This window comes from Solenopsis invicta, chromosome 5 (assembly GCF_016802725.1).
Source record: "Solenopsis invicta isolate M01_SB chromosome 5, UNIL_Sinv_3.0, whole genome shotgun sequence".
NCBI lineage: Eukaryota > Metazoa > Arthropoda > Insecta > Hymenoptera > Formicidae > Solenopsis > Solenopsis invicta.
The window spans coordinates 26,846,464-26,863,616 of record NC_052668.1 but is presented as its reverse complement, the minus strand read 5'-3'; the positions used below and the strand labels follow the sequence as shown (position 1 = coordinate 26,863,616).

Sequence of the window (17,153 nt, the reverse complement as noted above, 5' to 3'; positions counted from 1 at the left end):
AAAGAACAATTTTTAAATATATCTTTTACGTTGACCTTCAAAATGAGCACAAAAAGACATTGCTGTCTTAATTTTTATGGAAATTATATGCATTATTCATTTTTATTCTATTTGACGAATATTTGACGAGGGATCAAATTAAGAAAATATATAAAAATCCGAGGGGGAATTCACAACCCAAAATTTTGTACACCAATGCCGATTTTTGGCATTGCTGTAAAACACTGCCGACATTTTTGTACACTGCCGACAATGCTTATTGTTAGTCAATGCCTACAATGCCGTCAATCCTATATTAAAATTAAGGCAATGCCATGCAATTATGAACACTACCGCGTGCCCATTATCATACGCCAATGCCTGCACAAGAATTCTAAAGCTTTCCCGAAGTATTCAAAAATTTTTGTGCTCAACCCCATGATCGAAAAACCGACTCTGAGGTGAGCTCACCACTCCCCAACCACTGACGACAATGCCGTCAATATTATAGGTCACTGCTTACTTTTTTCGGCAGTCCACTGCCGAAATTTTGTACACCAATGCCGGCTGTGAATTTTCCCTCGTAAAAATCAAAAAAATTCACCAGGTTGTTTTTTTTGTGAATAATCTCATTCTTTATGTTTTAAATGTGTCTAGAAAGAAGTTGCTATCTTTATTTTCGTGGAAGTTACGATTTTTGAAAGATTGGAGCATAAATATCTTATCACGTATGAAAAGATTTATAAAACTCGATAATTTTAGCTCTCGTTGCTCAAAGAGATTAGAAGATCATTTGTCGTTAGTAAAGTATTGCTCATCTTTAAACTCAGCGAATACTTAACGTAAAAGTAAATTTAAAAAAGGGTTTTAGGTTGCTTTTGTTCAATTTTATTTGTTTATAATCTTGAAATTTGCAATCTTCCACTGCTTAAAAAAAAATTGACAAATATAATTATTGATACCATCTCAAAGCATAAACATTACTTTTTTAAATGAAAAAAAAACTGTTTTACACTGATTATTTATTGAGATGTCGCAATTTAAAGTAATTTTTTAGGAAAAAATATTTAAAATTTGAGTATTATACTAAAAAAAGAAAAAGTTACTTAAAAAGATACTCAAAATAACAAAACTTAACTTGAATAATGTTATTCTGAATAGTATAACCCTCAATTTGAAAGTTTTCTTGGGTGTAACTTTTAATTTGAATAAGGTGTCCATGATACTGGACATTATTTTAAATTTTCAGATCAAGAGTATTTTATACAATAAATAGTAAAAAAAAAATTGTATTAATATTTTATATATATTTTATAAATATTTTTATTTGTGATAAATTTTTCTGATCTATTCAACCTAAGATCATAAAAACGATTACGAAATACTTTTGTAAATATTTATAAAACATTAAAGTAATTATTATATAAATATTTTACAAATCTTTTATAAATATTGTGTGCCGTCTAGTGTAGTATATTTATAACAAAACGTTAATTATATGATGGAACGTTAATTGAAAATGAGGATTAAAATAAAAATATATAATTTATACTAGATATTTTATACTTTATTTTGATTTTACGTTCAAGCCTAAGATTCTTTTAGTATTAGTTGAGCGAAAGTGTTTGCAGTTTGCATGCGCGCGCAAAGAGATAATTTGAGAATAGGATATGAATAAAGGACATCAGGTAATATGATAAGACGTCATTTTTCGTCATTTTGATGTCAAAATGTCATCAAAGATGATTTTTAACATTATTTTGACGATAAAGTGACAAAAAAAAACAAATAGCTTGTTACCTGGCACGTTTTATAGATACTCTACTTTCGTAAGTAAACGCACAGACGTAAGAGTTGCGAATCGAATACATTTTATCAGGTTTCGAATAGATCAACGTTCCGAAAAGAATGATATACCTTTTAAAGAATAAATGTCGATTCTATTTTTAAGTCATGAAACTTAATTTAATCAAGTTAGGATTAAAATTGTTTTGTTTTCGGGACTTTTATATTTGAGACACTATACGAGTATATGTAAGATGTACATACATATATACATATATATAAGAACATATATATATGTACATATATACTAATATAAGAACTTTATCCCGAAAGAGCAAGGCTGTAATGTCGGCTATGTGCACAAGATTTTTCTCAAATTCGGATCTCTAACTCCTTCTGTGTCTCTTTCTCGATTCAGCGGTGTAAGTTAGGCGGTATTGAAGGGGTCGATCGATAACCTATTTTTCCACGTGTTGGCGCGGCATCAGAATTCTTGCCAAGTGGATGCTGACTCTTTGACATCGCAAACAGTGTAAAGCCACAGCGGGAGTACGTCATGAATGTTTTTGATTCGAATCCCGAACAAAGTTTCGCGTGACATTAATTCAAGTTGATCAACGCAACGGTATAAGCGAGATGATGATCGGTGCAATGATCTACACAAGACTTTTACATTCAATTATTATTTGCAGATTGTAGTGGAAATGTATCTTACTCTTGATAAAAGAAGTTCTCATAATATAGGATGTGTCCCAAGTACGCTAAAAGATTTTAAAGTGTGATTCCTCATATAAATTCAAAATAAAACCTTTATATGACCATATCCGAAATGGCTTGTTAGTTTCAAAAATAGAGTGTCAAAGGTGAGAAATTTTATTTTTTCCAAAAATTTCGAAAACGATCAGGCTATTCTGATGTAACTTAATTTATGTACGTTTGAAGGATATAAAGCCTTATCTTTTTTTCTAACAACGACCAAAATATTAAATATGGAAAATTACGTCGTAATATAAGTGCTTGCCACTAAGATTGTTGACCTCAAATCTTATGAGAACATTTGAAATTTTTAGTAAACATTATTTCCATTCAGAATGTTGAACATCTTAAAAATTACATGAAGGATCAGTATGAAATTATTCGAAACACGCTCGGAACCTTATCGTGGATCCAGCAATCGATGCGAAGAAGAGTGGAGATGTATGCACCATGACACAAAGTGGCCACTTTTTCAACATTTGTGTGTGCTTTAAAGCTTCATTGTTTTTTTTTTCACTTTTTGAATTGGGTAATTAAATAAAACAATTTTGTTTATTTGAAGTCTCTACAAAGAATTTATTTTTTTCTCGGAGATGGCTTGTTCTATCGCAAACATTAAAGAGACTTTTTTTCTGCTCATTTATCCTATTTGTTATAAAAAAATTTTAAACTAAAGAAAAATAAGTAGCTCATCACTGTATGTTATAAATAAAGAGTACCTGCTTATTATTAGGCCCGTTCATGATTGAATAAAAAAGTAAGTATAGATGGAGGTTTTGTATTCTTCAAACTTCGTAATGTATATGGACATATTTGATATATAATTATGAATAACTACATATGTGTATATTATATATAATTATATATGAAAAATTTGTTTCTGCCGGGAAGGGTTCAGGATTCGTATAGGACGGGAATCAGTCACGCATTTAAACACTAATGTAATAGAAATAAATAGTTTGTCACTTTATTTTTTATTTACAGTCAGTTATTTTCTCGCCTGTACCTCGATACGTTACATTTATTCGATCGTTCGAGTATTTTACGAGATTCGCGAATTAAAACTATGAGCAGTTATCAGAACGATTGCCACCAATGTAATACGGTATTTGCGCGTGTTTTGGTTATGGATAAAATTCTAATTAATTAGACTTTTATCCATAAAAAAATTTAAACTAAAAAAAATCAATTGAAAATAAAAGAAATAATTTGTTACCTCTTGTATTTGATTCGACTTATTTCTAAGGTATTGTCGTTCTCGTTGAGTAGATACAATCGAATAATGATCGATAAGATATTTTGTCCAATCAAATTCTATCATGTTGAAGTTAAATAATTGTTGATCCTTATTGAGATGGTCCCACATAGCTTGAACATTGTCGGTGGAATAGCTCCATTCGTTAGTACAAAAGAGTTTGATAGCTTTAGTAGCTTTATGTATCTTCAAATACAATTTACACATTCTAAAATACATGCAAAGTTACTATAATTTTTCATATATTAGAGAAAAAACAGCAGTTGTGGAATATATTTGGAATACCAAAGATTTTGATGAAAACTGTGAGAGAAGATGGGCTCAATTACACGCGCAAGTCTTATATTTGATTCGATTGATTTCTACGGTATTCTCATTCTCGTTGAGTAGATACAATCGAATACCCTTATAATGATCGATCAGATATTTCATCCAATCGAATTCTATCATGTTGACGTTGAATAATGGTTTATCCTTTCTATTGAGTTGATCCCACATGGCTTGAACATTGGGTTAAATATTTGTTGATTCTTCTCATTGTTGAGTCATCGTTTCTTTTCTTCTCTCTTCGTATATGGGTTAATTACTTATTCGGCGTTGCCGATATTGGTCGTACAACGAAGTCGCGATCGCATGATTTCAATATTTAAATAAAGTAATATTACATTATATTTATTAAGTTATCGATGACATTGCCACTCACGACAAATTTATATTTTTGTCATAACATCCTGCTCATAATCAAAGAAACAACATTTTTTGTAAGATAGAACTTAATATGACCTATAGCAATAATAAATACACACATTCCCATTGTAATGTTTTTTCGATACTTTTATTACTTTATAGATAAAAAATTTTAATTTACCTACTAAAATCCGATTCAAAAGCCACGGTGAAAGAGGAAAAGTTAATTAAGACAAGTTAATTGTTTGTTTAATGGATTGTTAACAAAAATAGTTCTTTGTGTACTCTTATATGTTAAGAAACGTATAAATGAAACATTGAATCACGTTATTATCTACTTTTTTAATACTCTATGAGAAAGAGAAAAACATAATTAGGTCATATTGAGTATATATGTATTCAATACGATCTAAAATAACACTTTTTCTAAAAACCTTCACTGCATCCACGTAAACATTTTTAATTGTTTTATATGTTTAAATTAATATTTAGAAATGTTTCCTACTTTGAATCCGGCTATCAGTTTTTCATTTTAAACTCAGCAAAAAATTAGCAAATCGTAAAGAATAAATAGAGTACAATTATTTTATATTACATACAAATGTAAAAATTATACGAACACTTTGTTAAATATAATGAAGAAAATCCAAATGGCAAGGAAGATAAACACAGCTTTCATTATTTTATGTATCCAATAAAATCTGAAATTAGAATTTTATCCATAAACGAAATTTAAACTAAGAAAATGAATTAAAATTAAAAAAAAAATAATTTGTTACCTCTTATATTTCATACGACTGATTTCTAGAGTATTTTCATTTTCACTGAGTAGAAACAAGCGTATACCCATATAGTGATCAATAAGATATTTTGTCCAATCAAATTCTATCATGTTGAAGTTAAATAATTGTTGATCCTTCTTATTGAGATGGTCCCACATCGCTTGAACATTGTCGGTGGAATATCTCCATTCTTTAGTACAGAATGGTTTGATAGCTTTGGTAGCTTTATGAATCTTCAAATACAATTTCCACATTCTGAAATACATGCAAAATTAATATAATTTTTCATATATTAGAAGAAGAACAGCAGTCGTGGAATACATTTGAAATGGTGGAATATCATAATGTCTCGCATAATTCACGTTGGATTCTAAGAACAACTGTAACAATTATTATGATAAGTTTATTTAGACATTGTAAAATGGTCATTAGTATTCGTTGCCTTTATAAAAGCTGAATTTCAGTTTTGCAGGTAGCAGAAGTTTTTACAGATGTGTACCATCTACGTGAGAATTATGCTACTAAGTGTTAAACTTCAGTCTAACTTCAAGGCCTTGAATGTGAATTTCATACAATGTTATTTTGAATTTAATGTGTGTATAAATTCAGCAAATAAAGTTATGTTATATGTGAGCTGTAGTTAATTGTGGAATATGATCTTCTGCCATGTGCTCTCTAGCGACTTTACAATCTTATTGTAAAGTTTGTAGACGTTGTATAATGTCTATTGGAAGTCAGAAAGTTATTTCAAAAAGTTTTAAGTTATATTTAAAAAATTGTTTAAACAAAAAAGTTATTAAAAATATTTTTTTTAAATAACAGATATTTTATAAAATGTGAAATGTTCATAAAACCTTATTTTGCACTTATTTGTATGTAAAGTCTATGAGATAGCATTAATTTATGTTTGTTTTTTTTTTTTTATAAATGAAAGTGCCTTTTACTAGTTGTTCCACGATCCCCTTGCTGCTTTACAAACGCATTCCTTTTTTTTCTCTTCAGTAAATTGTAAACTACGTTTGTTTTATGTATCCAATAAACTTCTACCTATGCGGTGATTGATAGAACTTTATGGCTAATAAACTGGCGTTCGTTAGAATTGCGTTAATATTTTCGCAATTATTGTTAAAAAACAAAATAGTATTCCACAACTCCCTCCTTTCGCTACAGATGTAATTATATTTGATTAGATGCACGTAAATTATAAAGCCTGGTTCATGCAGGCTGTAACTGTAAGAAATTGACAAATAGTCGATTTATAAGAGAATAATTGATTATAATTGGCTAATTTCTTACAGTTGCGGTCTGCATAAACTAGTTTTTAATATGACATAATATAAATATGACATTTATACTTCTAACCTTGGACTCCTTTTTATACAGATGCTTGCAACATCCATAAAGAAAGCCGGAAGAATGTGACCAAAAAATATGCAAATTTTATATAGTATTGTATGTCGTACTAAAATTATAAAAGGCAAGTATATAGAATTATTTAAGGGGTACATCTTATTGGCGCTGAGAATTATGGTACTATATTCACTCCACGTAGGGCCGTCGATTGGTGACACAAAATTATAAATTAACGTGTCTCTGCCTCTCCTAAAACAATAAATCTATTTAAATATATTTAAAGTATATATTATATTTTTCTATATTAAAATTGCTTATATTAATATTCATAGCATTGCGCATAATTAAAGAGTGAAAAAAAAGGTGGTATTGTGGTATAAATAGCCAATCTAAAGGGGATGTTAAACTCGAGTTTTGTCTATTGAACAACGATTTGCACACATTTGATTTACAATTGTACACATCTACGGCATACAAAATAACAGCACATCATTACATACTACTACATCAATATTGCATGTATGTACACCCAGCGTTTTTGATTCTGTCCCTGGAGAAACTTTGTAAACTGAGAAGTCACCACTTTCTACATACTCGCAGTTTATGATTAATGTAACGACTAGAGCTTATTGGTCGTCACATATATAGATAAATCAAATATACAGAATGTTTTGTCTGAAATACTTTTTCCTGAAATGCGTAGTTTTCGAAATATTTCGCCGTGCCGGAACTTTTTGAACACCCTGTGCGCGCGCGCGCACACACACACACATTATATATATATATATATATATATATGGGAGACCGGGGCAATTTGAGAAACGTGGCAATTCGAAAAATTAAAACAACTTTTTATGGCTACATATTAAAAATTTACTTTAAATATTGTAAATGCGTTTTAATATAATGATGCTGCTAACAAAGTTTTGTTGGTAACGGCGTCATATTGAAGTCGTAGTAGTGAAAAATGTGTTTTGCGATAATCAAAGTAATTTCTGAGAGTCAGCATTTCTTCGAAATTCAAGTAAGATAAATAAGACTTTTTTTGAAAACTTTGAATGTGTCGTGTCTAGTTGAATGTATTTGAAACATTTCGTATTTACTTTTGCTGTGTAATGTCTATTTTTTATCGATCATACGCAATAATGCGCACAGTTGATGTCTGGGCATTCGAAACACCAAACGTTGAAGCGTTGTTCGGACGACTTTTTTCTTTTATATTTACGTTCTATGTACCAAATATACAATTTAATACTTAATAGATGTAATTACACGAAATACGAATAGTTCTTGACATGTTTCAAAAACGCTAAAGCAATAAAATTCTTTATTGTGTGTTTGTTTTCTTTTTTGTTCGTAACATTTTCTCATAATACTATATATTTTTTTCTGAATAAAGCAAAGTCTTAACAATAACTTTTTAACATTTTTTTCATCTTAAAACATAAATTTTGGAATATTTTCGGACTAGCTTCGAATTACCCCGAGCTCAGTGTTATTCAAAATATTTGGCATTGGTCGACATTTTTACATATACTTCAAAGTAAGTACATTTCCGTGTTCTATCTATAATGGTATTGTGAAGGAAAAGGTTCAACTTTTCAAATCGTTCAACTTTTTTTTTTAAATGAATATAAGGCGACTTAGGAGACGCAAAAGAAGAAAATGTCTTTCAAATTTCTCCGGTCTCCCATATGTTTGCGTGTGTGCGTGTGTGCGTGTGTGCGTTTGTGCGTGTGTGCGTGTGTGTGTGTGTACAAGGTGTCTGTCAATAAATGTCCGAGCAGATATCTCGTAACTGGTTGAAGTTACAAAAACGTTTAATAAGAGAAATTTACATGGTTCTTAATCGGCTACAAAATGTATGTAAAAGAATTTTTTTTACCCGTGACTTTTTTGAATTATAAAGTTCAACGTAGGTTTTTTGAATGGTTATCTATAATTTTGCATATTTACATAGTAGAGGTAATTTGCAATCAAAATTATATTCAGAAAAAAATTGCATCGTTTACGAGATAATCGGTTACGAAATAATCAGCATATAATTTTGGTAATAATAAATAATATAATTTTGATTGCAAATTATCTGTACTATGTAAATATGCGAAAAAGATAGATACCCATTTAAAAAACCTACGTTGACCTTTATAACTTGTAAAGGTCGCGACTAAAAAAAATTTTTTTACATGCATTTTGTAGCCGACTAAGAACCATGTAAATTTTACTTAATAAACTTTCTCGTACCTTTAACCAATTACGAGATATCTACTCGGACATTTATGGATAGACATCTTGTATAAACTTCTCATATTAAATAATATGTCTAAATCTAATCCTGAAAACTCCACATTGTTTCTTACAATTAGTGTAATGTATACATGTTTGGAAAATTCAATTTTGTAAGTACAGACTGCAAAGCTTTTATATCAAACAAATATTGTCACGATTTAATGCTATATTTCTTTAGAAAGTGATTGAAAATATCTGAGTTAATAAACATTTTTTTATCATTTTTGTGTAAAGTCCATATTGTGGACATACATTAATGCATATACTTTAATTCTGAAATAGAATTTCTAAATCTATGAAAGTAATACGTATTAAAAGTTGTCACAAAATTATTGCGTTTAATCGGTAAAGCAAACAGATTTTAGAATCCTCTTAATATCACCGTTATTATGGAATCATTTATCTAGTAATCTACCATATAATAGCACTAATATGATAATTTACAGTAACCGACATTTGTTTCAAGAAATTTTTACTTTTCAGCAATACTTTTTCAAAACATATTTTAGCATTTACTTACATATATTTCTTTATTCGTTTTAAGTCAGGGCGTATCTTTTCGGAAAAAAGCTACAAGAATACGAAACAATTACTAATATACCATTAAAAAAAAATGAAATAGTCACTTAAATATTTTGTAATCTAACATTATTTTTGATGTACACAAACACATTTGAGTTATGCAATGTTAAACAATAGCATAGAATTTTTCTTAAACGTGTCAACAGGTTTAATATGCTTCTTTTCAAAGTTTCCATTTAAGAAATTATTTAATAAATTTATTATTGTGTTACTACTACGTAATTAGTCTACACTACAAATATTTGAAATTTTGAATATTGCAGTTTACACATAGAAGAATCTTATGTACATACATGCATTTGCGTACAATTTGTAATATTTTCCATTTATTTCAAATAAATATAATTTTATAACAAAAATGTGTTTTTCTTAAAAAAAAAAATTAATTTTTTATCCACCTATATTTTTCTTCAATTTATTTGCAATGACATTTTCATAAATAATGATAAATATTTCATTAGTTAGTGGTTAAGATTTCAATTTAAAGTATTGATTCTTAACAAAAATATTGTACAAAACATAAATAGCCCTATTACCACCTCTTACTCTATTTAAACATACTTAACCCTTGTGTTGCCACCCAAAAAAACTCACAGTATCTGCCACCCGGGGTACCCGGGTACCCTGCCTATGAAATTCTTGGTAAAAAGGAATTCTTGACCATTGTAACTAAAAATGTCGATCAATATATTTAATTATTCATATTCTATAGGAAGGTATTTCTATCTGAATATAACAATTAAATTGTGTACATTGACCTTGCGAGTCCTAAAGCCGGTATAAAACGTGCGTAGCTGCGTCGTCTATCTGGGTACCCGGGTACCCGGGTGGCTCATACGTGTTTTTTTTTCCAAATGCAAACTTTTTTCAGTTAAAAAATTTTTTCAAATATATGGAATGAAAATTTTAATAAAGAATCGGTCAAATCATGGGGATCCAAGAGTATTTTGGCCAATCTTTTTTGCGAAAAAAATTATTCAACAAAATGTACGCCGATGGGTACCCGGGTACCCGGGTGGCAACACAAGGGTTAAACACATTTAAATACTCACATACTTTAGCATTTCTTTTGCATTTTTAAAATCTATTCGCTGTAAACCATATTAGAACAAAATAGTTTTTATTATTTATAATGAATAATTGTTATTACAAAAAAAAGTAATTGGTATGTCTTTTATTGTTGTGTATATGTAAATGAAAGAATATTGGAAGTTTTCAAATTAATAACAATTAATATAATACCATTTTACTATCGATTCTACTTTCATTTCCTATTTCGATTACTCTACGTATTATTGTTATACATATGTTAGAATCATTGAAAGTTAAAAACATTGAGATAAATAATAATAACGTGAATAATAACTTACAAAAAATTAGATCAGAAAATACTAAAAAATTGTGAATGATACTATTAGCGTCTGTAACTGTTGATTATGATAATTAATATGACAAAAATAAAAATTTGCATGTAAATTAATTGCATCGATTGATGCATGAATTACAAGGGCATTGATTAGTACGTGATCATACCTGCGTTGGTTAAAAACATCCCATGCACTAGCAATTAGTGCATTTACGGTGAAATCGATTGGCACTATGTTTGCTTTGACATCGGGATTGCAATGATGAAATCTTGTGATACCAAGAAGCGAAGATATGAGAGTGCCTACTGGACCATACATATTGTCCATCCAGCCAACAAGTGGCTCATTGGCACAAGATAGAACTGAAAGAAATTTTAATTATTCTTTTTCATAAATTCATATATACATATATGAAGTGTTTTGCAACAGGTAGGAAAAAAATAAAAAGTAATAAAGTAAAACGTAAAAATAAGAATATCGAAATTGCGATTAAAACTGTTTTTAATTAATTGTTTAAATAATTAAGTGTTTTAAGCTTTTTTAAAAATAGTTGAATATTTAACTTTTGTATACATGTACTGTATATAATTCTCATAGATTTTGAACTTCCGCCTAAATATATTTTTGATACAACCTTACTTTGCAGAGATGAAATAAATGGTACATTAAAATAGGACATTTCATATTATATGTACATGTACTTACACATATGTATAAACACACACACACGTACACACTAATGCACACATACATGCAATTGATTATTATTATTACATTTAAAAATTTTAGAATTCTATAATAAAGAATAATGCAAAGCAGCTAAAGTTTACTATAGTATATAAATGTAATTTAATAAAATCTCAAAAAATCTGACAGTTATTAGAATTATTTATTTTATTACCTATCGCAGGTCGAAATATTCCAACTGGTAAATCTCCGTTTTCGTCTCGGAGAAGCCCTTCCGCAATTGCTTTCGTGAATGTATATGTATTTGGCCATTGTGAAATAATTCTACCCAAACAATAATTTATACATTTATATATCTATTTATTAATTTTATTATATTGCAAATTACATACCTGGATATTTTCTTCTGGATCATCTTTTCGGGTAAACTGTTTGTGAGCGTAATAAGATTTTTGTGGTTAATAGGATATGAGTATAATCGTTCTTCGATATGATCCACATGACAATTTGCGTATACAGTTGATACGTGAATAAGTGCCTGCAAGATAAATGTTTAATTTACATTTTTTCTTAAAACAAAAGAAATAGAATGTTTGCCAATCAATTATTAATGTAACACATTTATGGACTAAAAAAATTACCTTTAAGTTTGTCATATGTTTTGCCAGTTTTAAAATGGTAGCGGTAACGTTAATGTTTATTAACGTAGAAACTTTGATTTCTTCGTCAAAACGTACATTCGCTGCCATATGAAAAATTATGGATACCTGTAATAATTTTATATGTACATTACACTGTAACATTTTCAGTTGAAAGATTAGAAAAGATGAAAGTAGTTTATATACTTTCAGAAAAAAAATAGTTGCAATTAGCATAATTTTACCGTAATTTATGTAGTTATTTTTGATGCTAATTATATTTTTATAATTATTTTAACCATATGCAAATTATAACAGCTGATTATTACTACAAAGGTACTACACTAAACAAATATTTAAAAAATAGTTGTATTTATTGTGGGATATTGTTTTTATCATTTATGTTCTATGTCTTTAGTCTTTTTTTGTTCCTAGGGATATAGATAGATTGCTATAGATGACTGAAGGATGTGTGACAGGAGGAAGAACTAAGAATTACGTTTTTATTTTTTCACCACTTGACAATGCAGAATGTTACTTGGTTGCCCCGCTCGCCTTCTGAAGATATTCACGTTTATAACTGATAATATAATCTGTATAAAATTACTCTCAAAATATATCTCTTTTAATGAATACACGTGATTTGTATTCGTGATTAGCCACATTTATTACAATGATTGCATTTATTATGGTTATTTTATTTTCATCACATGTATACATTATATTATATCGATTATTTTATAATATTATTTTTAATATTGATATAATATTGATATAATGTTGATAATATTAATATTTGATAGTGTCATGATTCTATTCAAAATTTTTTCACAATTGATAAAACTATAAACATGAAATTATTATTATTAAGTTTATAATGAAAATAAGTAATAACTGTAAATAAAACTTTTAACCCTCCTTAAATATTTTACGAGATACAATTATAGTCACAAATACTACATTTTTCTCACAATGATAATAATTAGATTTATATGAAATATGTATTTTTGTTTAGATATACAATAATTTTTGTTACTTTAGAATGTAATAGTATAGACGAAAGAATACTGAAAATTTGAATTAATTACCTTATTTTGTAGTATTTTCTTGTTCCTTTCTGACAATCCCAAGTCTTTAACATTTATATCACCTGGAATCGGCACGATTTTTTGACGGAAATTGGGTACTTCCTTTCTTACTCGATCAAAAATCTATACAGTTTTGTACTTATAAATATGTATTGCAATATATATAATATTTTATTATGTTAACTGGATATTGTTTTCTAAATACTCACAGTTTTTTCAAACATTTCGTCTAGTCGACTTTCGGGGCATTTATCTTTTTTCGAACGTATTAACACATATATCGTAGAAATGTCGGAGCAACTTCGTAATAGTTTCTCAATCAAGATTTTTCCAAAAAATCCGGTACCTCCTACAAAATAAATATTATAAATTAAATAATATATTATATTACATGTACATACATATACTATACATATATGTACAGGTAATTAGACCCTGCGACTTGTCTTTCGCAAGTGTGAACATTTTTGTTGACTGAAGGAGTTAAAGGGAAAATACGAGTATATCAGGATTGGAAATGTAATTTTAAAAAAATAACGCGTTACCATTACTTTTTTGTAAAAAAATAACTCGTTACCGTTACTCGTTACTGATTTTACAAAGTAACACGTTACCGTTACCTCAAAAATAACGTTCCGTTACTTTTTTATAATGCTAAAGTATTAAGTTATTAGATCTTAAAATTATGTTATTTAATAATTAATATTATAAATAATAATAAATATGAAAACATTAAATTCTTTAAACTATAATTGTATAAAACATAGCTTTTCTTATATTCATTAAACTTGTCTAATGATTTTTCTAATTTTTTATATTAATACCTTATTTACTTTTTGTTATTTTTATACAAAACAGTTTTTATAGAAATTTAGATTAAACATTGTACTTTTAGATTTTAAATCTTGTCACATTTTAAATCTCAAAATAAAATCAAAATTTTTTCAACAATATATATATATATATATTTTTTTCTTTTATGTATAACGAAAGAAATTTTAAGTTATTGTACAATAGTAAGTACAAAATTTTGAAAGAATTCTGTACGATTTATGTAAAAAAATGTTATCAATTAATTGAGTTTTTGTCAAAAAACTGTAACATATTAAAAATAAAAAAAATTACCTATGTTTTTTTTATTCAAATCGTGTGGAGTCCTTCAATATGGAATAATAAAAAAACACCTATTTATTGCGTGATAAAAGAACATTCCATGTACACTTAAGAACATGATTCTTTTACTGAATCTTATTACAAATGCGATTCATAATCATAATAATAAAAAACTAAAGTAACGATAAAAGTATCGATTGAATTCGTTACCGTTATTGTAAATATGTAACGATGTCACCGTTACCGTTACCGACATAAAAGTGTAACGCCCTTTACGGTAGAAAAGTAACGAAAACGGTAACGGCGTTGTAAGTAACGAGTTTCTTCCTAACTCTAAATTTTATATATATATATATATATATGATTTATACATATGATCACTTTAATATTAATTTATTGCAATTAATTATAAACCCTGCAAAAAGTTTATAATATATACATAATTCTTTTAATGAGAACATAAAGTGAATAAAAAAATATATTTAATTATCACTCAACCTATAACGCTGCAGACTAATGAGAAAATAATCATTTTCCTCGTAAAAAATTTTTCATATATAATCAAATGTAATTTATATAAAAAAGTTATATATTATATATAAATATGTACAGTTAGTTATTTAATTATATATAATTTTATATATAATAAAGCAAATATTAATAATAAAATAAATAATTAAAAGAAAATAGTGAATAGTAAATAATACTAACAATAATAGTAGACAAATACTGAAAACAGCTATAATTAAATGTGACGCATGTAAAACCATTTTGCAATTATTTTTTATCTAATTGTTAAGTATTTTATTGTCTAGACAATATATAATTTTGTATGTAAAAGCACTAAAAAAAAATAAAGCACTCCTTGCAATGATGACAGCGAAAGCGGTCTAGTGGTTTTTTATTATTCATTGCAATGTTATCACTTATGCGGCGAAACTGTGCTTATTTTTTTCAAATTTTGAAAAAGGGGGACTAATTTCACGGAGGTATTTCTTTTTTTATGCAAAGTATGCTTTGCTATTTGGGTAGTTCAAAATAATTAAAAAAGCATTTTTTGTAATTTAGTTTTACTTAAAAACTAATATTTTATTTTATTAATTATAATCTAATTATTTAATTAATTTTATACTAATATTTCATTTTATTAATTTTATTATATCTTATATAGCAATACCTGTAATAAAGATTGATTGTCCAGCATAAAAATTTTGTATCGGCGTTCTTTGGCTTACACTTTCCATGTTTTGTTCACTAATCACAATGAAAAGTTAACACAGAGAATGGTCTTTTTGTCTTCACTTCTTCGTGGTTAGAATCTAACTGAACGTTGAATCCTCGACCGCTACCTGAAGCCAGTGTCAGCCGCGGTAGGCGGTGCGGTGAAGCGGGTAAAACAATCATTGCTTGTCTCTCTTCACCGCAACACCAGCCGCGGCTACCAATGGTTTGACGACCGACAGGCCCCCGCGTGCGGTGAGTAGGGAAAATATGTGCTCATTCGCCGACTTTACTAATTTTTATCTCGGTAACTATTGCGAATTTTTGAAAATGGTAACGGACTTTTCTTCTTAGTTTAACTTGCTCTATCAACTCACGAAAGCATAAGTGAACGATATGTTAAACCCTGTATTGCAGTTCAAATTTTTCGGTTTCTCCGTGTTACATTTCACAAACACAAACACACACGCACGCACGCACGCACGCACGCACGCACGCACGCACGCATATATTTTTTGCTTACAGTCCGCTACAAATTTTTTTCACTAATACTGCATCTCTCTTATGTCTGTCTGAATTTTTTTTATTAGCAGAATTGTTGTCCAAAAGTCACCTTTTCTGTATTAATCTAATACATATATTGTACTATGATTCAAATATGATATAATATCAATTTATAATATAGTTAAAAAAAAACTTTTTTTAAATATCTGGAAAAAAACAGAAAAATTCTAGTTTTTTTCTGAAAAATTGTTTTTTTTGTAAAAATTATTGTTTTTGTACATGATATGCTACCTAATTAATATAATAAGACGTTAAAATAAAACTCGTATAAGCGCTAGAATTAATATTTAGCTAATTTTTATGTTTATATTTGGAATATTACATCACCCAATGTTTAATCATTATTAATTACTAGCTGTGCCCCGCCCATAGAGATATTACATATAGAGTAGAGAAGCCAGCCTCAAAAGTGACCCGTTGACAGAAAAAAACAGAAAACGAGAGCTTTAGTTTATCTCTCTTTTAATGGTGCTAGTACAACAAAGACAAGAATATAGGTCCTATCTTCTCTCTCTTTCTAACGGGAGGACATTTCCACTTACAGATCTGTTTATAACTCCTCTACTCCATATATAATATCTCTATGACCCCGCCACGCGTTGTTGTGGTTCAGTCTGGTTAAATGAAAAAGTAAGAAAAGGAAAAGCGCGGTATACAATTTGTATGGGTATACAATTTTTATATAAAAACACGCGCGTATTCGAATGCAACGTTATGTCGAAAATTTTAAAGCATTCGTTGAAGAACTTTTAGAGATTTAAGATTTTCAACAAATGAATATAATTACATTTTTATTTATATAGATTTTTCTGATACATAACATTACTGTTATTAAAAAATTAATAAAAATTAAAATTTTGTAACATCTGTGATTACATATTATATAAAATTTAATGCAAAACATAATGTATATAAACATTTTTACTTGCGCCTAATATATGCCGCCAGCGCATAGTATTACGCGCACTATTTTGCTCCGTGTTCTAGTGTCCCATTATGCCCCAAAG

At 28.4% G+C, this 17,153-nt stretch overlaps 1 protein-coding gene across 1 annotated transcript; it reads right to left on the bottom strand.

The window, feature by feature from the left end:
* Positions 1–5,057: 5,057 nt before the first annotated feature.
* On the bottom strand, positions 5,058–16,325 carry LOC113002871 (fatty acyl-CoA reductase wat-like). Its single transcript, XM_039449939.1, has 10 exons — positions 15,539–16,325; positions 13,458–13,597; positions 13,249–13,371; positions 12,164–12,289; positions 11,915–12,060; positions 11,737–11,846; positions 11,002–11,197; positions 6,607–6,846; positions 5,242–5,499; positions 5,058–5,163 (listed from the first exon to the last, which is right to left on the bottom strand). Exons 1-10 carry the CDS (start codon positions 15,603–15,605, stop codon positions 5,073–5,075), a joined length of 1,497 nt encoding a protein of 498 aa, XP_039305873.1. The 5' UTR covers positions 15,606–16,325; the 3' UTR covers positions 5,058–5,072.
* Between the last annotated feature and the right edge of the window lie 828 nt (positions 16,326–17,153).

Excerpts from the sequence above, each read along its gene's own strand:
- LOC113002871 (XM_039449939.1), bottom strand. The coding sequence starts at position 15,605 with ATGGAAAGTGTAAGCCAAAGAACGCCGATACAAAATTTTTATGCTGGA. Across the intron at positions 13,372-13,457 it reads ACGAAATGTTTGAAAAAACT|ATTTTTGATCGAGTAAGAAA; the intron begins GTGAGTATTTAG and ends AAAACTGTATAG. Across the intron at positions 5,164-5,241 it reads AGTCGTATGAAATATAAGAG|ATTTTATTGGATACATAAAA; the intron begins GTAACAAATTAT and ends TTCTAATTTCAG.